The sequence below is a fragment of the Parasteatoda tepidariorum genome, chromosome 6 (assembly GCF_043381705.1).
Source record: "Parasteatoda tepidariorum isolate YZ-2023 chromosome 6, CAS_Ptep_4.0, whole genome shotgun sequence".
NCBI lineage: Eukaryota > Metazoa > Arthropoda > Arachnida > Araneae > Theridiidae > Parasteatoda > Parasteatoda tepidariorum.
Window position 1 is genome coordinate 7,928,168 of NC_092209.1, and position 23,406 is coordinate 7,951,573.

A 23,406-nucleotide genomic window follows, 5' to 3' on the forward strand; every position below is an offset into this window, starting at 1 on the left:
TTGTTTAGCTGTATCAGATGTTTACACAACTGCCTCAGTATAAGATGAAAGAGAAAAAGTATCATAATAAACAATTAAATTTTTCTTACTTTAATACAGATGTCATTTAATTGGAAAACTTGATGGTGGTTATAAATATTAAATACTATTCTACATTTATTAATATGAAATTTAATTTCCCTTCTAACAGTTTCATAAATAATTATGTATTTAATTTTAAAATATTTAAGAAACGTCTTCATTTTTCACAGGGAAATTTTATATATAAGTAGTTAATATACAATATTAATTGTTAATTGCAATTTAATCAGCAGTTTCCTATAGTTAAATTATCTATCTGAATATAAAGCATGATAAGTTTTAGCTTATTATAACACTCTTTTCAAAATAAAATGAATTTTTATTGCATTAATTAAAGCAATTAAAGAAATTAGCAATTTTCAAAAAATGTTTTCTTAATGTTTTACACTTTTCAAGTGTTTAAACAATACTTGGAAACTAAATTTTAAAAATTGAACAAACGTACCTCCCGTTCCAACATTGAAAATAACTTCTCCATGGCCATTTTCAAGTCGTAGAGCTAACTTCTGGATAAGGGCATCAAACTGCTCAGCAGTTGGACTTACTAATGCAGTCTATTGAAAGAAAAAGAAATATGATGAAAATTATAAAAATAAAAACATGAAAATAAATAGGAAAACTTAAACAGAATACAATACAACAACCAACAGAAAATTACTATACTACTACTTTGAAATGAAACTATAGAGACAGAGAAGAAAACAGTGCTTTGAAATGTATATGAGAGTCAGCTGATGAATTTGGGTAAAAAGCATACCAGCCAACTTTTAATCCTTGCGAGGATGATTTCCCCCAGTGGTAGTAAAATGGAATTTAAATTACAATTTTAGGCAGATACATACGCCGTAATTTGAGAGAGCTTATGCGGACTACCACTACAGTATTACATATTACTACATGTTTAATTTTTTTAAAAATAGTGATGGTCAAAAAGATTATAAATTAAGTTAATAAATGCAAGGAATATATAGAAAGCATACAATTTACTACCACTTTAAATATAGAAATAAAATTTTACACCAAACGCTTAAAAGTTGGCAGGTATGAAAAAGGCTCAGGTCTTATCTTACTGAGTCATCAAAGCAAATAAATAAATTTGCTATGTATTTGCTTTAAAATAAAACTATAAAGACTCATAAAAAAACACTGCGAACAGTGTATAAAAACAAATATGTGTGCGAGAAACAAATATGTCAGTCATACATTACTGAGTCATTACAGCAAATAAAAAATTTTGCAACTTAGAAAATTAATTTACGCCATACTTTATCAAAACATTGCTTTCTCTTTAAAAAAAAATAATAAAAAAAATTAAAAATAATAAAACAGCTATTTCAATATAGGTTCCCACTTCCTTCATATGTAGTTGCTAAGATTTTCATACTTATATTAACAATGTTTTTTGAAGCTCCTTCCCCAAGGAAATTAAAAAAAAGTTTAAGTGCCTCATACTTGAAGTAAGATATAATTTTAAACTATGTAAACCATCTTGATACAAAGAATTATGGCTCTAGAACTAGCAAATAACTTAAAAGATTTTTTTAGTTATTAAATTATTTTTTTAAAAAAATTACCAATTTGCCAAAATTATTTAACCTAGATATAAATTATCAAAATTTTATAAGCTCAGGTAATGCAGTACTGGAGTAACTTTCTAAATAAGAAAAAACTAGACAGAAAATGCTTTACATTTTTGAAAAATTGAGTTTCTTTTTTCATATTGATGTTTTGCATTATTTTTAAAATTAGTATAAGGTTTGCTGACTAAAGATAGACAAAACTTGACCAGGCAGATGACCAAAGATCATGCAATTAAGAGCTATTTCATGTGACCCTCAATAAACAGCTTTAAATGAAAAATATATTATATATATTGGGAAGCCATTAGGTGGCTGAGAAATTTACTCTTAAGTTAATCTTTTTGTGTGAGTTAATTTTTATTATCTTAAATGCCCTTGCTCAATTGTTATCAAAATTTAGCCACCATTTTGATTCAGGTACTAGTACAGAAATTTTCTCAGTCAATTTCATCTAAGTTAAGAATCATGTTTAGGATATTCAAGGAATTTTTAAGCAGTAAAATAATCGCCACATCAAAAAAAGTAAAATATATAATACATACATCAAAGAATAGAACTCAAACTACCCCAAACAAAAAAAAACATAATTTTTTTTAAAATTTTGTAAACACAAAGTGCTATCCTAAAGCATTAATCAGTATTATTCGTAAAGCATTAACAATGAAAAATATAAAAAATCAATATTATAATTACTTTATCCCTTAATTCCGCACAGTTATCCTCTATTTTCTTTGCATCTAAAACAAAGCTATTTTCTACATTTTGTTGGAATATGTCATTCAGATTTAAAGCAGTATTTGGTGTTGATTCCACTACTGCAGCCATTTTTGCATAAAAATTTAAAACTTATGAATACCGCCAGCAAATATAAGTCATTCTGAAAAAAAAATAAGGCAAAACCACATATAACGAATTATTACGCATTATATAAATGTAAGGCTATAAGAAACTTTCATCATTTTTAGTTAAAATAAATAAACCTGAATAATGTTTATAGATTATCAAACATACATAATTCAAAAAAGCCTTATAAAACTTTCTTCAACACATTAAATTTTTTCAAGTAGTGTTACTTAAATACATACTGAAAAATCATTCTCAACAATATAAACACAGTAGTTTGTTTTCAAGTGATAAACCGAAAGTTGCGATAGAAAATAAATGTTTACAACAGATATTGCATAGTGATTATTATTTCACTTTGCAAAACATTGCATCAGAATCATCATCGATTAATTTATCTTGATAAAGGAAAGGGGATATTTCCCCCAGGAAATGATGAAATTTTGTTACTTTTACGGAAACTGAAATAGATGGACTTAATATGGGACAATATACGTGTCCAATGTGGTGGAATAACTAGCTTAGCTTCCAACGTGTTCGAGGAAGAAAGGCATGCAAAACAATAAGGAGAAAGTTGTCAATTCATCACCTGTTTCCTAAACGATAAGTTTTTGCAGCTTTATAAACCGAAACTTGTACAAATATAGACTCAAACAAAACAAAAAAGTCACGTGACTAAAACAGACAGGCCTTGAAGGTTATAACCTGTTGCCACGATGCCACGTTTTCTACTCATTCACAAGTTTTGTTTAGATGCCAAATTTTAATTAAGTTTTTTGGGTAGTATATTTTGCTTTCGTAATATGTTTTCTTGACAGCTTTGTATTTTAATAAAACTTATTACACAAAATGGTTATTAGAAAATGTTTTTGAATTGTTAACTGCAACCTTAGCAGTGTTTCAGAAAACAAACAGACGAGTTGTAAACATTTCAAAATAGCAAGATGGAAATGTCGGAAATTACTGACGATGTTGCAGAATTTTTTAACTCTGAATTTGGAGATGATATAAAAAATATGCATAAAATACATGATGTCATAGATCGTTTAACAAAGTGTGAGGAAACTCTGGAATGTGAGGTTTGTAAGATTAAATCACTGTGCTTATGATTTCTAAAAATGATAAATTAAATATTATCGCATCGACTATCGTTCAAATCAAGTTTTGATTGCTACAATTCTTAATATATCTTGGAATTTAATTCGTAATGTGTTAATATGTTCAATGTTCAGAAATCTATTTGTCAAATCTAATGTCAAAATTTATCCACATAGCTTATTATTCAGTGCAAAATGTAATATTTTTTTGTTTCAAATTCTAATCATATACTGTGTTATCGTCAAGATCCAAATCGGGAAATCTTTGTTCTTGTATTTGTAAGAATATTTTTAAAAAAAATTCGTTATATTGGCTTGCTTAAAGCTGGCTAGGAATTTTTCCCTTTGAACTTGCCGTATTTACTATTTTTATTTAAGTTTCTTTCATGATACTGGCTTATTATTGCTATGTTTTTGTATAGAATTTAACAATGGATATCAGTATGAAAAGCTTACTACAGAGCCAAATGGGTACATGTCATTGGTACTGTTACCACAATTAATTAAGCTTCACTAATATCAATAATGTTCAGGCGATGGGAGATTTCTTGCAGCCCCCAATGCAAAAAAAAGTATTCAGAAATTTTCTATGTTTTCTGGCAAGAGATTCTGACTATTGAAGAAATTTCTGACTTTTTAAAATTTAAAAAGATTAAATTCCTGAACTTCATTGATATTTTACATTAATTATTTCGACTCTCAATGAACACATATATATAAATAAAATACTTTAAGCTACTTAAATATTTTCATTTTGTGCAAAATGGTTTTGCAATTTTTTAAAATTTTTTATGTGATTTGATAGGCATTTTTTAAAATAGCAGTCCCGTAGTGGACTGCTCAGAAAGACACAGATCCCAGTAAAACACCGAGGTCAAGCATCACTGGCTGGGGTCAGTAAGCGGGTGGGTGACCACTACGATCAGCCTGCCTAGGGACCGAGGGTGCTCGGTAACGGTCCTCGTTAAACTGTTCTACTATAAAGTGCTTGACTTGTCGCGCAGGTCCTCGGGCTGCCAAAACAGGTCAGCCACCCTCTCTGCAGGGGATCAAAATTGCGATGGCATGTTTACCAGACCATCGCCAATAACCCATTGTGCAGCTCTAGTGTGACGTAAATAAAGTACCTACCTTATATTTTGTGTTCTTTTCCATCTTTTCTGCCATTGTATAGAAAAGGTAATTGTGTTTGGAATACATTCTAATGCAATCATAATCTACTTTATTTTATGTTTTAGATTTCGCCGCATAGCAGAGATCCGTCACATGTAACAAAGGCTATGAAAGTCGCGGAAGAGGCTTTAGAAAATATCAGAAAACTGCGAGAAAAATGGGAAAATTTAGAAATTTCTGCAACAAGCGAAATAGAAAAAATGAGGCCGATAAAAGATGATTTTTATTCCAAAATTAAAGAGTTGAAGGAAATAGAATCTCTCAATTCTTATATAAAATGGATTTTGAAAGTAGAAGATGAAAAGTATGTACTATTGTCTAACTAACTGATTATACGACTTGGCTACAAAATTTTCGTTTTTATGAATTTTTTATTACAACACTTTGTTTTGATGAATGTGATCAGGTCTACCAAGAAATCAAGGAAACCTGGAATTGTCAGAGAATAATGCAATTTTTATGTCAAAACCTGGAAAAAATTTTGCAATTAACTTGAAAAATTACCAATTTTAAAATTGAAAAGTACCCAGTAATAATCAAAATGTACAAATTCAGCATCTATTTTTATTATTCATTGTAAAATTCTGCTGTAACATGGTTAAATTTTGTAGAGTTATTTCTAATAGAATAGGTAATTTTTGAAACTACTCTATATCTAAAAATTTCTTGTTTTTAATTTTTTCTCAATTATTATCATATTTATAGTTTAATAATACAAAGATTAAAAAAGTAAAACTTTCTATGTAAATTTTGTAACATATTTACTATCTATTACAGGCGTTATATATATATATAAACATAAGATAATTAGAAAAATAAAAAATAAAAATTTGATGGAAAAAAGTCAAAGTTCTCATCGGGACACATTTCTTTACAAGTGCAATATGTAATTTACCATAATGAAAAATAATGTTATATGCATATATATTATCTATAATTTATAAACTTAATTGTTATAAAACCTTCATTTTAAACTTTTGCCTAGTGAAATTTTGTTTTTTGAAAAATTTGATAATTGACATATTTTCTATTTAAAATAAAAGTTTTGTTGTTTATTAAATAAAAAAAATATTTTTCTGTTGAAATATTGTCCTGTATTACAAAAATGTAATCTGAAATTTTATTGAAAATTTCTTGGAAAAAGACTCTATTTCTAAAATTGATTAAGAACCCTGTGTGCTGTTAGGATTTTTATTTATGTTTTCCAGTCAGAAGCCTTTTTTTATTATTTCTGATGTTCCCATTTCCTTATTAATAGTTAATAACTTTTATTTGTATTTTCTTTTTAGTTTTCGAATGGAGGAAGCACTTAAAAGCAATGACATATCTCAGATGGTCGATATATTTTCTAATTTCAAAGAATTTTGGACTGTTCTTTGTGGGTCTGACTGTAAAAATTTAGTTATGTATATAAGAAAAACTATGCAGTATTGGTATGATGTTCTTAAAGATAAACTTGGAAAGTAATTATCATGTTTATTATTTTATTGGAAATTAATATGGTGTATTGTTATCAATATTACACTTTTTGTTGTTTTTTGTCTTAAATAGTTTAATAATTTTTAGTGCTAGTACTTTTACTGTTACAAAATAGTGTTAAGAAGAAATACTTTTTTAAACTCTGTTTTTAATTTTTTTCATTATAAATTATGAGGATTTTACTAAAAACAAAGGAAGGAAGTGTTAAGTTTTTACACTGTAATGAAACATTTTTACCGAGTAAAAATGTCATTATCTTACATATTATTTTTTTAATAATTTTAAATATGCATTTTTTACACTCTAGTGAAAAACATTTTACCAAGTAAAAATGTAATTATCTTACGTATTATTCTTTTAGTATGCTGAATTTTTTCCGATACTAGTATTCACCAGAAGAATTAAAAACTCTGTTTTTTTCTTTTTTAAATTTTTATTTCAATATAAACTATGGGCATATTTCCAAAAGCAAAAGTTTTAAGCAATATAAATTATTTCTCTGAAAGAAAAAGTCTTTATCAATTAGAAATAATCTTATTTTACCATTATATTTGATTTACAGTCAAACTTGTTTTTAATGCATTTTGAGCTACATCCAATCTCTTAAAACACACTTTTTGAGACGTGTTTATTTTCTTATACTTACATTCAAACTGTGTACATTTCTTAAAAACACATTTTGAACTGTGTCCTGTACGGTTTACCTAAACTTCTTGAATAGTGTATAGAAGTTTGAAAAAAAAAAGTATTTGACTGTTCCTGAAGTTTTTATTTTTGCTTGAATGATTTAGAAACATTCCTTTAGTTTAATTTCTTCAAAAATTTTATGCAGATGAATAGTAAAACTAAGCATCTGAAGTTCATCATACGTTTTGCAATGAATTTCACAGCTGCAGTAACTTATCAAAGATATTTTTTTGCAAACCATTGAATAAATTCCTTATCTAATGTCATTATGTGTCTCTTTTAATATACCTGACCAAATATTTGTAAAACATGGAATCTTTCAGTGATTGTTCAGAAACAATTAAACCATCACAAATTATATGTGATGAATGGAATTGGTCTAAGGAATTTCAAACTTTCCTAAAACTAATAGGTGTTTGTGATAATGTATTTTGTGCCAGAGTGCTTAGACAATGCAGTCGATAAAGGTGTTGCCAACTTTGCTGTTAGAGAACCAGTGGCATTTGGAGTACAAATGTAATGAATATTTGGTATTTGACCCTTTTTACTGAATATTCAGTTGGCCAAATTATTTTTGGAAAAATTACATTTGGCCAAGTTCTTTTGGAGTTCTTTTTTAAGAGATTAAATAAAAAATAATCTAAAATAGTATTTTTATTATAAATTATCTGCTATAGTTTTTACACATATTTGTTTAGTTTAAAATTTATGTGCTGGTAAATTTGTTTTCCAATGTGCTTGCAAATCCATTTGCTTTCCATATTCTGGAAGACAAATGGCAAAGCAAAATTTCAAGAGATGAAACTAGATAACTTTATATTGAATCACATGTTTTGTTCTGTTGATTTTTTTAATAATTTTCTGGCGAACATATATTACGTATTATATTCAGTACTTTTGTTTTTAGAATTGAGAATGCTTTTTCCTTTTTATTGTTTTTATTATAGTGTGTTTTAATAGAACATATTTATGATAGATTTTATTGTTACTTTTTTCTTATTTGGTATGACAAATAGCCAGCAGCAAAAACGCTGTGATTTTCACCTTTAAACTTTTTAAGTACTAAGAAAAAAAAATTTCTATTTCCCCTTTGTCTTTTTTGATTAATTTTCTTTTTATCCGTGTTTTTATTATGACACAGCCTTTCTTAAGAGTGTTTCTAATGAACATTATTCTTTTATCGTCACTTTTTTTCTAAAAATGCGACAATGTAAAAAGGGTAAATTGAGATTTTTAATGTTTTATTTTTTAAAAATTAAGATTGATTTTTTTTTGTTTTTATCAAGCTTTTTCTTTTTTAAATAAACTTTTATTTTTTATCGACGTTCTTATTAGACATATCGATTTTTATTTTGTCTGTTTCGGTTTTGTAATAATCTTTTGTTTTTGTGGCATTTATTTGATAATGTAGTTTTTTTTTAAAAGCATTTCTGATGGACTAAATTTTTTTTAACCTTTTTTGTATACTTTTTTTTGTTGGAAAATATTACTTTTAGCATTAAAGGTAGCTTAAGAATAAGGAGAATTTTTTTTTCTCTTTTTTTTTTCAAATTACAACTTTAGCTTTTTTTTTTAATTGATTTAAATCATTTTTTTATCTTAAATATCTCTAATGGATATCGATTATATTTTTTCCTCTTTACCACATACCATCAATACAGCTAAGTTTTCATTAATTTTCAATAATGATTAAACTTATTTATAGATTAATTAAATAGTATTTCTGAATGATTTAAAAAAATAAATGTTGCTATTTCTTTGATTTTTTCGCCCAAATATTCGGCCAAATCCCTATACATTGCATCACTTGTCTCGAGCAAGGTGCACGTGAAATTTGTCGCCTCTTGTTGGTTGTGGTTTGCGATAAGTACTAACTCGGGTGCTATTCATGTCATCTGACTGGGGTCAAAATTTAGGTGCTTGACCATAATTAGATGGGTGTATTTTGTGTTGTTGTTCCTTATCCTCCAATTGTATGGCGGAGTCAGACAAGATCCAATAAGTTGTTGACCCTCCTTGAAAAGGCCCAAGTAGTCAAGGATATGTTCGGCAGAGGCCTGCTGGGCTTCACATTTGGAGCAGACTGCATAAGTCTTTCTTCCTTCAAGGTACAAGAGACTATTCGTGTGTCCACTTGCCAATCTGGAAATTGCTGTCTGAGATGCTCTATCACCTATATCAGAGGTTCCCAAACTTTTTTTTTCATGGACCACTTTCAAAATTTTACTATTTTTGGTAGACACCCTGCTGCTACATTTCTACTGTATTCCCAAAATTCCTAAAAACTATCCCCCTAAGATGGTGGTGTTAAGAAGAGAAAAAAAGTAGCCCATTTTCTTGTGTCCTATTTAATAAAATAATACTTGTGGTTATACAAAATTATAAACATTTATTATTACAAACAATCAACAATTGACAAATAATCAACAATGAACTCAAAAATAAAAATTAACAATAAAAAATAGTCATACTTTTAATGAGACGGATGTACTTGATGAATTGACAGCAAATTATCAATATTTGGCTTCAGTTTTGTAAGAAGTAATCTCAAATCTCCCCATTCTGTGATGTTCAATCTGCTCTTTTTTTTGTTAACAGGTTGGTAACACCACTAAAACTTCTTTCGACAAGACATGACGAGGGAAACGCTATCAAATATTTTCTCACAATTTCCCTCAGCCCAGGATATTTTTTCGGGGATTTCTGCCTGCAGCCAAAATGTTTGATAGCCTTTTTTAAATTTCACCTTCAGTTCCTCGTTGGTGCTTAGCTCAAGTAGCTCCTCTTGTACCTCTTCCGTTACATCAAATGGGGTTATGATCAAATGTTGAGCGTATGTCTGAATATCCTCATCAAGGCATTCATCTGTGACAAGTGCGGAAACTGGGAGAATTCGCGCCGACTAATATTTTGCTTCATTAATTTCAATTTACCAAGAATAGTCGAAATTACACCCTTTGTTTTTATTAAATTAAGGTTGTCCCCTTGTAACTGTAAGTTAACGTCATTGAATTTTATGAACAAATCTGTTAAGTACGCAATATCCGCTTCATATTTGATCAGATTTTCTTTTAAATCTGGTGCTTTAGTTTCCAGACACTCTATCACTGATTCGAAAAGTGAGTAAAATCTCGATAAGCATGCACCTTTCGACAACCAGCGTACTTCAGTATGAAGGAGCAGTCCTTGGAAATCTTCATCATTTTCATCGCATAATAGTGCAAATAAACGGTTATTCAAAGCATTGCTTCTTATTTTATTAACTGCGTTAATCACAAATTGAGGCGATTGGTGCAATCTATCTCTCAAATTTTTCACTACAAGGTGTTGTCGGTGGATGACACAGTGAATCGCAATTAGTCCTGGTATTATTCTTTTACGATGGCTTATAAACCCACGATATCGCCCGAACATGGCAGGAGCTCCATCTGCTGCCACCGGAATAATGTTTGTAAATGGAATAGATTTTTCTGTAAAAAAATCACTCAGGACTTTAAATATCGATTCGCCTTTAGTGTTCAACATCAAAGGTTTTGCGTAAAGTTTTTAAAGTAAATCCAAGCCAAAATTTTTGTTCTTTATTATGAAACCCAGAAAATTTTTCGTCGGCCCCCACGTACAACTTATGAACCCCTGTTTTCTTTTCACGTCTACGTGGACTCCTGTGTGGTCTCCTATGGACAACTAGGGGTCCACTTTGGGAACCTATGACCTATATGAACAAGTGAAGAGCCCGGTTCCTTGGCCGCATACCAGTTACGAGAGCGGGAGGGGGGATCCTCCACTTTTTTGATAAAGGGCTTTGTATTTTGTGTTATGTATATTATAGTCCCTTTATGAGATTCAATCAAGATAAACTTTATTTAAATCAAAGTATAGAAAAAAAGGAAATAATATATATATATTTTTTAAGTTATTTTCTGATTATTATAGTTACTCTTTTTATAATTTTAGCTGACTAGGGTTTAAAGAGCACCCTTATCTTTTTAAAAATAAGTTGCACTATTTTATTTTCTATTATTTTATATATTAACTAAGTATTAATATTTGTATTATTTTCCTTGCATTATAAATTGCTCAAAACAAATAAGCATTAAATAAATTTGATTTTAAAATATTTATATTTTTGTTTTAAATTTTATTTTGTGTCTAAATCATACTTTCTTATTTCTAGTGAGTTCCAGGCAGTTCTTAACAGTTTACATTGGCCTGTTTTGTCAACAAACATAAGGCTGCCTGCCAATCAGGCAATTGATGTTCTGCTGAAATTCAAGCAGTTATTTCTCTCTTTGTGTAAAATTTCCTTACCGTATCCTTCTTTCATTTAAATTAAAAATGTTTTTGAAAACTGATTCTTATTTGTTAAAAACTGTGAACTTTGAATTTTAAGAGTATATATAGTATTTCTAGCGTTAAAAAATGCGAAATTTTTTGGTATATTGTCAGATTGTTTTTGTGACCCAGTTTTTTCCACAAATATGGCTGCTTTTTTAAAAAAAAAATGTATGGATCTGACTTCTTTTTTCTGGCATATGTCATCCTGCTGTTTTATAAAAAGTGTTATAATGGCACAGTCGGTAAGGTAGTCACTCTTACCAATAGGGAAGAGCAAAGAAATTTAAGTTCAATCCTAGTGGATAACTAAACGACTGGAATTCTTTTGGTTTTTCTTTATTCAAATTATCACAAATTGATTTTATTTTGCTCACTCACTGTATCTTTTACTTATTTCAGAAAATGAATTTGATTCAGTATGTAACCTTTATATTAAATGAATAATCCCAAAAAACTGAAGTGGTAAAGATATAACTTGATTAAAAACTTCATTCATTTCAAAGATATGCAAATTGAAAACAACAGTCGCCATGTTTAAAGCACTCAAAAATGTGTTTCTATTCTCAAGATTTTCCAGGCATGAATGAGAAGAAACATAAGCGATTTGAAATAAGTGTAAAGTTGCCAGCAGAAAAATGGAAAAATAAAAGTGAGAAACAAAACTAGAAAAACTGCAGTATCTGAGAGAGAAAATGAGATTAAAAACATTACTTTACATCTATTTTAAATTACTTTCGCTTCTTCTAATTCAGATCTGCCAAGTTTAGAAAATGGGTGCCTATTTTTAAGCACTTGAAACATATCAATTGTTATTTTCAATTTATGCATTTTTTAAGCGAATGAAGTATATAATCAAGTAATATTACCTTCGTTGGAGTTATTTTATACATTTTAATAGCAATTAGAAAAAATGTTCTTTAACTTAGTATATGCTACATTTATCATGTTATTTATATCAGAAAATAAAATTGTTTTTCATTGCACATTTTTCATAGCTTATTAGCAAAAGTATTAGTGAATTAATAGTAATGCTTGCATCAGAAAATAAAATTTTGATTTAGTAGATAATAAGTATCATAAACTTTTTTTAGTTGAAAGATTTTTTGAGTATTTAACAAATCATGTTAATTATTCCATTAAATACTATTGTGATTCATTTAAGTAAGTTTCATGGACTTTTTTTAAACTATTATTATGTATTACTTATTATAAAATATTATTAACAGAAATTAGTAAAAAAAAATTCTTAACTGACAGTGATACTTATGTCAGAATTCAAGATGTGAAGGACAGTGTGGAAGACACCTCATTACTGTTGCCTCTTCAACTGATGCTTCAACCTTTGCAGAAAAGATTTATGTTTCATTTCATGGGAAAGAAGCCCACTAACCGACTAGATAAGGTATTTTTTTATACATCGTTAAAGCATTTGCATAAAACAAAAATGTTTATTGACTAATTTTACAGTGCATTTGAAAGTTAAACATTTCTGAGTCTTTATTCCTGTATTACTGTTTCTCAGAAAGGAAACAATGTTTAAAAATAACAAAAAATACTAACAGGAAAAATTGAAATGTAAAAGAATTTGATTTTTACTCCAAAGAAAAAAATTTTCTACTCAGGCTTATTTGTAAAACCATTTTTTTAGGTTGCCTATAACTTCTATTTATGTAGTGCTATTGCTACATATATATTGCTATTTACATTTATCAAAATATAGTGAATTTTTACTTTAGTGCCATTAAATCATATTAAATTTCTATCCAGTCTAATAAAAGGAACATTCACGTTCGATGCATACTTTTTTGAATGGGACTGTCTGAAATTTAAATTGATATTTTAGTTTTATGTATAAACTCTTGTTTTTTTCAACATTTTAAAATTCATCAATAAATTCAATCAAATAAGTAATAAAAGTAGTAAGCTTTGGAAAAATGGAATTGCAAAATGTGTTTTCATATGTGCCATAATAAATTTGTACTTCATATTTTGTTAATATTTGGCCAATTTTGCATAATTTAAATCTGTGTCCAGAGCAGTACGGGCACTATAGTATATTTGTTCATGTGAATATGTTATTGTTTTCAATTTATTATTACAAAATTGCCAAAGAATTTATGATCTGAAATAATACATTGATTCTGATACTATTCTGCTCCTTGGGGCTGTAAAAAAATCGCCAAAATGTTATTGATGTGAGTGATGCTTAATTAACTGTGGTATTATTTCCAGTAGTGGTAAATAAAGAAAAATAGCAGGGTAAATACTGCAAAGAAAGAACAAAAAACACCCAAGTACAAGAAATGAAGAAAGGCCATAGTCATCGTATCAAAAGCTCTCTCTCGTGCGATTTGCAGTCCTCGTAATCAAGTTTGAAGAGTGCATTTTTTAAAAATATTTTATAAGGGTCATTGAACAGTCGACCCAAATTTGGGGGTACGACTACTATTGTTCAATTCCGCAGCCTTGTAATTTGGAACACAATCCAGAAGACAAGAGAATTCCTGNGTGAATTAAGCAGCTGGATTTGTTGGTGCTTAAATGTGAACTGTTCAACGTGTCTACAAGCAGTGGTGTAATACACGTGTTCAAGAAGAAGACGTCAGAATTGTGGTCGGAAAAAGATGCTGCATGAAAGGGACCGGAGACGTGTTTCACGACTTCTCAATCGAAATCGCTTCAAAATCCGACAGGAATTGCTTCAGTTATTAAATGAAGGTACATCCCAATTCGTTGGTGAGAAAGCATTGTGACGGGAGCAGCAAGCAATGGACATTTGGAGTCGAACATCTCGTTAGAGGCCATTGCTCACACATGCACATAAAGCTCCGCTGCTTCAGTGGGCCAGAAGTCATCGAACGTGGAGAGTTGCAGACAGGCGGAATGTAACATGGTATAACGAATCACCTTTTTGCCTTTATTCAAAAGACGTACGTCGTCGAGTGCAACGGTGAGAAGAGAAAGCATTTCATCCTGACTGCGTGCAATGTCAGTTTCAAGCCGAGAGTGAGTATTTCAAGTTTTGGGACGTTTATCTTATTATGGATTGAGCCCCCTCACTAAGGTGGCTACTAACACGAACCAGCATGTTTATTTGAACATTCTGAATGTTTAGATGTTGCTTTTCAGTCGACATCTTCATGAAGAGTGTGTTGTCGATACCCCTATTTTTCAAGAAGACCACAGCAAAGTTCATAGGGCAGGAAGAATATGTGACTGGTCTTATGAACACTCAATTTCATCTCGACTGGAATGCAAAGTCACCTGTGTTCAACCCCATTTAAAATTTGTGGGACGTGTTGGAACAACGGGTAAAACGCCGAAATCAACATCCTCGCTATTTGGTGGATTTGGGCGATCACATCCTCAACGAGTGGCTTACATTGGATTCGACGTACCTGCAAAACCTTGTGGACTCCCTTCCTAACCGAATCCAGGTGGTTATCGCATCTAAAGGCGGTGTTACATGTTATTAAAGGATATTTTTCATGATTTCTTGAAGGGTGAGTAATTTTTGTCCGTTGTGCTTCATATATATATATATATATATATATATATAAATATGGCATTTTATTTTTTGTAATTATTTTTAAGCAACCAACATGTAGGATTCGTGACTATCAATATTAACAACTCAATTCAGGAGGCAGGAAAAGTCACAGAATGGCTGTGGGTCAAAATTGAGGTTCCAAAACTTTTTTTAATGAAATTAACCCTCTATTGTGTGCTTTATGGCAAGAAAAACCTTCCAATCTAAGCACACAAAAAACTACTACTAGGAATATTTTACATCACACTCCCCAAATAATAAATTTCATTATCTAATTTATTTTCTACAGTAATTGTTATTTATGGTTTAAATTATAGCCCTTAATATTTTATTTTGATTTAGTTTTGATTCGAAAATGAATTTCTTTCTAGTTTCAAATGATGAAAGGCTTAGTTCGATTGGCGATTTTTCGTTTGAAATCTGATATGAAAACTTTGCTTGATGATGATAGACTTCTCAGCCACACAATTGATGAAATCATGCTCTTTTCCCGCAAACTGAAGAATCAAGGCTATCCTCAGAGTTATCCTGACATTTTACAACTACTGACATCTGAGCCATGCTTCACTGAATGGAGATCCTTAGAACATCAAGGTAGAACAATTATTTTATCGTTCTTTGTTTATGTTCGATAAATACAAAAACATTTTTCAAAAATTTCTCTTAAATTTAGTAATTTGAAACTATACTTTCGATCCTATTTATTAGTTGAATGTTGATCCATTGTTCTTACACTTTTAATTTTTCCAAATGTATCATCTCATCATCAAAGCATTCTTACAATGTTAATAAAACATTTTCAGATAATTTTTGAAACTAGTAAATTCTTGCAACAATTGGTCAGAAATTATCAGGTCTTTTTTTTAAAAAAAAAGAAAAAGGAAGTTATTTCGTTTTTAGGAGAAAAACAGTAACTCCTGATACTTATAATAAAAAAATAAAGTTTAGATACTCGCTCCTAAAACACATTTGATATTTTTGCATGAGTTGATGAAAATGTTGAAATTTGTGGGCAATTCAAGAAAGGGTTTCAGAAGCTAAAGAAGTGCAAAGTGACACTGATGAAGATGACGAAAGACAATCAGTGTCCGTGGAAAACCTCAAAGCCTTTAAAACAATGAGGAAAATTTTTTATTAAAACAAACTGACAGAAAGAGAACAATCAGTTACAAATGTGGGAAAGTTATTGTTTGCATTGAGAAGAAAAAAAAGTGTTGAAACCAAAATTTCTAAATATATTTAATTAAATAAATGTGTTTATTCATTTTTCTTTTGCATCATAAATATTTTTTTTCCGTATTTACATACTTTTTTTCTAAAACTTTTGTATACTTATTATAAATTTATAAGTAATTAAATCTATTACTTCTTTACATACATTTTCTAGTTACTATTGGTTATTATATGTTGACCTTACATTTGTTTTTTCCCCGGTCTATACCAATGTCCCACAAGAAACATCTATCTATGTTCTAATGTACATGTGCAATACAGTGGTATTGCTATGAAGGAAATAACCCACAAGTTATAATTAAATTTCACTTGTTTTATTTTTAACTGCATTATTAAAATTTTTTTAAATTTTTTATTTTTAAACCTATTGCAATTTTTGTGAATATATATAAATAGGCATGTGGATACCTTTTACTTGAATACATTCAGGGTTTAATATTTTATTTTTATAGCTTTGAAGTGTTTGTATATAGTACATATTGTTAAGTGTGTATTGTATTTACTATTTAGAGCAAACATGTATTCCTTTGTGTTGCTCATTCTTCCAGCTTAATTGACTGTTTAAAAAATTTTCTTGTATATTTTTCAAAAATAGGATTTAAATGCATGTTATCTTTAATACAGTGTATTATATTTTTCAGGAGCATTAGAGAAAATGGATAAATTCTTAAGTCTGGACACCTCTTGGAAATCCAGATATCAAGATGAGAGTGATATTGATGATCTGCATGTACCAGAAAGTGCAGAACTCTTTATAACTCTTCTTTTAACAATGACTGGTAGGCATAATATTTCTTTTAGCTATAGAAGATAAGAAGCTCAATGTAAGAAAAAAAAATGAATTGAAAGTTAAATTTATATTTCTCAAAAATTCTTTTTATTTTTTGTACTCGGAACCTAGATAGCCTGGAAGATAGCCAGACAAAAAAGATAATGGCTCAATGCATATTGATCTGAGCCTTCAGAAAGCTCAAGCAGTTTTAATGATACAAAGAATTTTTGGAAAAATAACAGAATCATTGTGGTTCAGGGGATAGAGCTCTCACCCCCCATTAAGGTGAATATTGATATAAATTCTGCTCTAGGCTCAAACAAACCACAGTGCTGACCTAAAAATATCCTCAGTGATGAATGGTTCATGGGTAAAAATCTGCTTGCCATTGGGCTAACTGTGAGTTTCTTTTCGGATTTTCCTTTCCTATTATCACAAAAGCGAATAGGTTTAGACTCATTGAAAAAATCCTCCAGAAAGTCTCAATACTTAATCAAAGTGTTCCCTTGTCTTTTGTATTTGGGTTCAACTCTTTGCTTACGGCTGCTACGAACTAAAAATGAACCAGCATGGCTGGCTTCACCATGCTAAGAAAGTGCTGTAAGCAAAGGGTTAATTTTAGTAGGCTGCAGGGTTGAACATTGATTGTCATAAACGCAACGATGGTTAAAATATAAAATAAAATATATGTAATTAAATATTATATTTTAAATATTATATTTTTAAAAATAATCATTTTAATGTAATTTAATACAATATTTTAAAATTTTCTATGTTTTTTAAATTTCCTTTTTCAAAAAATATTACTTAAATTGTTATAAGAAATTGTGAAAATCTTCATAAGCTTTCCTTCTTATAGAATGTGAATTTCCAAATTCAACCTTTTCTGTCATTAAAAAGTTATCAAAATTTGAAGATAAAATATTCGGTTAATGTTACAAATTCATCCTATTATATAACAATAATATACATATTTTTCTTTAAAAAAATTTTTCTTTTATATTTTACGAATTAATTTTAAGTTTTTATTATTTTAATTCAGTTGGAGTAAAAATAAACAGTTAAATAATTCAGTAAAGTCAAATGTAAATAAGGGAAATTGAAGCGATTTAACTACACTTCCTTTATTTTTCTTTTAGATAGTCTTTTAACAATGACAATCGGGTAAAGAAAAGACTCAAGGATCTGGTAATCCTGTCTCTGGTCCTAATTTCATTTTTTGACCTTCAATAATATTTAAAAAAAATAAACAATTCATTGTCTATGGGATTTATAATCTTGTAATATTAATGATTGATTGACAATGATTTATAATCTATTGTAAATAATATTAATAAAACATTTTTTTGAGTATTTCAAGTTATTATTGCTTAATTGCTAAATTAAATGCCATTTTATTTTTCTTAATATTCATCCTAATATGAATGATATTTTACTTAGCTCTTTTCGCTTATGTAAATAACTTGTAAAGGTTAAATTTTAAGTTTTTTTTTTGTATAAATTTTATTTAACATATTCGCTTGTTATAACTTGTCATAGTAAGCTAACTCTGAAACAAATAAAAATTCATAGAATGTTTAATCCTGAAATAAAAGTGTTTAAAAAAAAAATTTGAAAAATATTGAATTACAGTATGCATTTTCAGGTGTAAAAGGTGTTTTGATCATTTGTATATATATATATATATATATAAGTTGATCATTATATTAAAAAAATATAATTCAGACATTCAAAATATACATTCCATTAAGGTAGATATTAAAAATGTTGCTATATTTAAGCCTAAGAAACTTTTTTTAAAACTTTTTCTGTTCTTTGTGGGATGGTGATCAGAACAATCACTTAAGGGCAGCCTAAAACTAATTTAATAAATATATTCATATTCATTTAATTTCAAAACTTTAATGCTTTTGCATAAGTCAGATTTTAATTTTTAGTTATAATTATGTTTAGTTATATTACGTTTACAATTGTAATTGTAATATGTATGACTATCAAAACCTCAAGGTGCATAGTGCCAAATAGAACAAATAGTTTTTGGTTCACCAAGAGCTGCTAAAATTCTAGATACTGTCCTGTTAGCATGTATGTGTAATACAAATAATGGAATATTATATTGGTTGCTTTTGCAGTTTCAGTTTTAATGTAGTTTTCAATATCATTTAGTGAATGTAATATAAATGCTAACAAAAAAATGTTATTTTCAAGTTTTATTTATTGGTTCTAATTTTTTCCTTCTCAATTTCTAGAAAGGTATTGTAATGTATCTGGAAAAGACTGCCAAGTATCTTTCCTGGAGCTACAATTGGAACTCCTTGATGACTTTCGTTTGAGGTTGCATCAGTTATCACAATGTGAAATGCAAGAAGCTATTCAGCCCAACTTCTGTGGTATCATGAATGCCATACATTACATAGCTATGGTGCTAGAGGAATGGAACAATTTGCCAGTAAGCTTTTTTAAACATTTACTTTCCATGTTTCTCACAGGATCTAAGAATTCTAAGGATCTCTCAAGGATCCAAAGTCTAATAATTGTCTATTGCTCTTGGAGCAGTGCGTGTGTGTTTATATACATATTACCAGACTTTTAAATGTTATTTTAAAGGTTAGTAATTTTTAAAAACTAATTTTTCTGAATAAGTTATTTTTAGCATTCTTGATCTTAATCGCAAGTAAGATTCATGATGGCTTTATAAATAATCTGGCTCTATTTATTGCATTTATGAATTTTTAAATTCTTTCTGTTATTGTGCAAGACATTTCAATTTATAATTAATATGCATTTGTGTTATAATGTTTTATATAATCAATTGACATGTCAAACCATGGTCTAGTGAAATTCTGTTTCTTTCAAAATCTAATAGTTGACCTTTTTTATATATTAAAAAGTAATTTTTGTTGATTATTTAAATAGAAAATTATTTGTTTCTGAGGAAATATTGTATTGCCGTGCATGATAAAAACTATTGTCCAAAATTCAACAAATTTTCCTGGAAAAATCAAGTTTAATTAAGTTCGAATCCTAATTTTTGTATTTAAATTATTAAAATTGTAAATAAAGCATAATATTAACTATTAAGTTTAATTGAGTTTGAGTTTATTGATATTGAGTTTATGACTGTTTATAAATGTAGTACATTCTCTAATCTTTTAAAAATGTTATGATTATGTTTAATTTAATTAAAAAAATTTTTTGCAGTTTTTTCTGCAACTTCACACCTATAGGAAAAAGAAATTAGCTTGTGAAGCAATTATGAGAGGTAAAAATTTTTATTCAAAAAATATAATCATTTGAAAAATTAATTCAGCTTTTTATTAGAAAATCTTATATTTCGTTTGTAATTTCATAATATATAATTTGTTAACAAAGATATTTATTTAGAAGTTTGTTTTTCCTAAAACTGTTATTTGAAACTGTTGTCATATTAGGATATCATGAGCCATTTTCATAGCTGTTCTAAGTTAATAACAATTACAGTAGAAGATCTTTATAATGAAAATCTTGAAACATGTGGTTTTGTGTTGGATAGAATTTTGTAGTTATAGTAGAAGATCTCTTTATAACACAAATCTCAAAATCATGGATATTTGTATTTTATGGAATTTTATGTTATTTATTTATTTTATAGAATTTTGTATTATATAGATTATGGAATTTTGTGTTATTAATTTTTTTTATAGAATTTTTTATTATATAGACTATGGACTTTTGTGTTATTAATTTATTTTATAGAATTTTTTGTTATATGTATTATGGAATTTTGTGTTATTAATTTATTTAATGGAATTTTGTCTTATATACATTAGGAAATTTTGTGTTACTTATTTATTTTATAAAATGTTGTGTTATATAGATTATGGAATTTTGTGTTATTTATTTATTTATTTTATGAAATTTTGTGTTATATTACTTATTTTCAAACTTACCTACTAAATATGGCAAGATTAGTCTCGAGGAGATCGATCTTGAAATGCTTTAAAATAATTTTTGGATGCAAATACTTAAAAATACAAAATAATCACTTAGATATTTATTATTCATAGAAAAAAGTAAATTATGATTCAAATTAATGACTTTTTTCTGTGGGATTTTCAGAATCTTACCTATTGTAAAGAACTGGTCATAAACTTGAACTTTTGTGCTTTTGAATAACTAAATTAATAAATTCCATGTGTAACCAATTAACTTCATGAAAAATGATCAAATGAACGGCCACAGAATGCATGAGGGAAACTAACACCCCAGTGTTGATCTCTCTCCTTAACTCCCACACAACATTAACTCATTTACATAAACAAAGCCCTTCTTTAGTATTCTTATTATTTTGTATTTTTTTGAAGTTATCAGGAGAGGGATACACAAATACTAGGTGGGAAAAAACTTACCATAAACTTATAAAGGGTTAAGATATACAGTGAAACCTCAATTGAACGGACACTCTTGGAACCAAAAAAATTTTCAGTTTCCGAGAAAGGTACCCTAATAACGAAATTTAACACCGCAAACTGTTTTTAGAATATTTTCTGTGATATATGTATAGAAACAATACAACAGTCTACGAGGATATTTCTTTAGACTATAAAAAATATATTTTCTGTACAAAAGAATATATGAAAAGGTTTGATATAACTACATAATTTAAGATGTAGCTTACTGACCAGCCTGTGTAAGGGTCAGGGAACTGGCCTTGCATCAAAAAGGTTCTGGGTTCAAATCCTGGGCAAGACGTGAATGTTCTTTAATTCTTTGTACTATCTGACCTTACTGTGTGAACAACGTTGGCCCACCTAATAGGGTTCCCCTGAAAGAGTGGCCAACAAATCTGCCCGTCAGATGCCTGTATGACGAAAGGTCATTCTCCAGGTGGGTATTGGAAGAAAAAAGTAGCTATAGATAAATGAATATAATTTTCCTATTAACACAGATATTATCACATAGAATTAAAAATATGTCCGTATTGAGAGGCGTCCATTTTGTTAGACTGTCCATAACACGAGGTTTCACTACATACCCATTTTCAAGTAAAGAAAATTTTTTTCAGCATGGTAGTATACATAGTTTAAAAACCTTTTCTTTTAGTTTAATCTTCCTGTGCTTTTTTATTTTCTTGATTGAAAAGATTTTGAAGAATACCCTTACGATACAACTAATTCTGGTTGCTTAAGTTATTTGTACTTCTGCAGATTTGGATAAGTCCCAGTTGAGTATCATGAAAGGCAGAGAGCATCGGACAGCATCAGAAGAAGAACTTATAGAAGCGTCTGTGTTTGATGACACCATCGGATTGTTGAATCACATGCAGAATGATTTCTTACAAACAATGTGTGATAGAGTCATGCTGGATATCAAAGCTAAGAGCAGGCCTTATAGAAAAGAGAAGTAAGATATTCGTATTACGACCCTGATGTGATTTGTATATAAGTGAAAAATATAATATTGGATTTAAGTTTTCTCATTCCCATACAACAGCTACAGTATGAAGATGATGCTATCGATGATTTACTTTAAGAATTGAAAGTTAAATTAGAGAGAGAAAAAACAAGCATCTCTAACAAACCTCTTCTCATCTTTTAAGACTAACTAATTTTTACGATATAAAATTAAATGCAAAGCTAAACAAAAAACATAATTGTTTATTTATTTAGAATAGCTCGATAATTAGTAAATTTGTTTTTACACATAATTATATCAGCTGGGATAATTTTTATATATGCTAAATTTCAATCATCGAACCGCCTTTTCATGGCACCACCAGAAGGAGCATTTCTGCCCCAAAAAAATTGACACTGACTGAAAGTAAAATAATTTCTGAAAAATAAGGTGCCTTCGATAACAACTTTAAAGTCAATGGAGATAACCTCTAAGAACGACCATTTTATTGTGAAATGGAGAGTGATCATTTCTGAGAGGTTTCTCTGTATTACAAACCTGATATAAGGAAGTTGATATTTTCCATTTGATACTGATTTGATTTGCCAGAGATTTTCACAATAATTACATTTCTGGAAGATTACATTTAGTCTGATCTGGAGATTGTAAAATTAATCGTATGATATTTTAGTTTTCTTTAAATTTTCAAATATATTTATTGTAAAGTTAATTTTATAATTATTTTTAAATGTTTGTCTTTCTTCATGATTCCTATGTAACAGTTTTTTTTTTAAAAAAAAAATTTATGTCAATTAAAAGATTGAATATGAAATTAGCAAGAGTAATTCATTGCAATTTGATTCCCAAAGTGGTTTTTCATAAGATGAAGAAGTTTTACTTTTGCTTAGTAATAGGTTTAGGTCATTTTTCAGTTATTTTTAGTGTATGAACCTGTGACTGTAATGTTTTAATGTATGAATTTATTTTTAAGTTTACCATTTAAGAGAATTAAAATTAAAGACAGGCTTTAAAATTCAATAAAGACTTTTAGCTATAATTGAAGCAATAGAAATTTTACTTAATTTTTCAATCCCACTTTCATTTAAGATTTAAAGATTAATATGTATTTGATAAAGTACTTTATACTGACTGATTTAGTATCAGCTTGTAACTAAACTAAAAAATTAGTATACCCATTCCTAA

General features: G+C 28.6%; 2 protein-coding genes across 5 annotated transcripts in view; one reads left to right on the plus strand and one right to left on the minus strand.

Moving 5' to 3' along the window:
• Positions 1–3,281, minus strand: part of LOC107438477 (GTP-binding protein 1) — a 15,344-nt gene extending 12,063 nt beyond the window's left edge. The window contains exons 1-3 of one of the 4 annotated variants that reach the window (XM_016050782.3): positions 3,094–3,281; positions 2,355–2,538; positions 527–635 (exon numbers count right to left, since the gene is read on the minus strand). In XM_016050782.3, the coding sequence (XP_015906268.1) occupies positions 527–635; positions 2,355–2,486 (241 nt within the window). In that variant the 5' untranslated portion in view covers positions 2,487–2,538; positions 3,094–3,281. Of the gene's footprint in view, positions 1–526; positions 636–2,354; positions 2,539–2,672 lie in introns of all 4 variants that reach the window. The other 3 variants (XM_016050781.4, XM_016050784.3, XM_016050783.4) reach the window with 3 other exon arrangements.
• Positions 3,279–23,406, plus strand: part of LOC107437928 (RAD50-interacting protein 1) — a gene marked incomplete in the record, with an annotated part of 25,344 nt that continues 5,216 nt past the window's right edge. Inside the window, 11 exon segments of the mRNA XM_043050843.2 lie at positions 3,279–3,583; positions 4,840–5,078; positions 6,064–6,237; positions 11,115–11,249; positions 12,533–12,721; positions 14,405–14,669; positions 15,197–15,419; positions 16,700–16,837; positions 19,080–19,279; positions 20,032–20,092; positions 22,017–22,212. Of these exon segments, the coding sequence (XP_042906777.2) occupies positions 3,449–3,583; positions 4,840–5,078; positions 6,064–6,237; positions 11,115–11,249; positions 12,533–12,721; positions 14,405–14,669; positions 15,197–15,419; positions 16,700–16,837; positions 19,080–19,279; positions 20,032–20,092; positions 22,017–22,212 (1,955 nt within the window).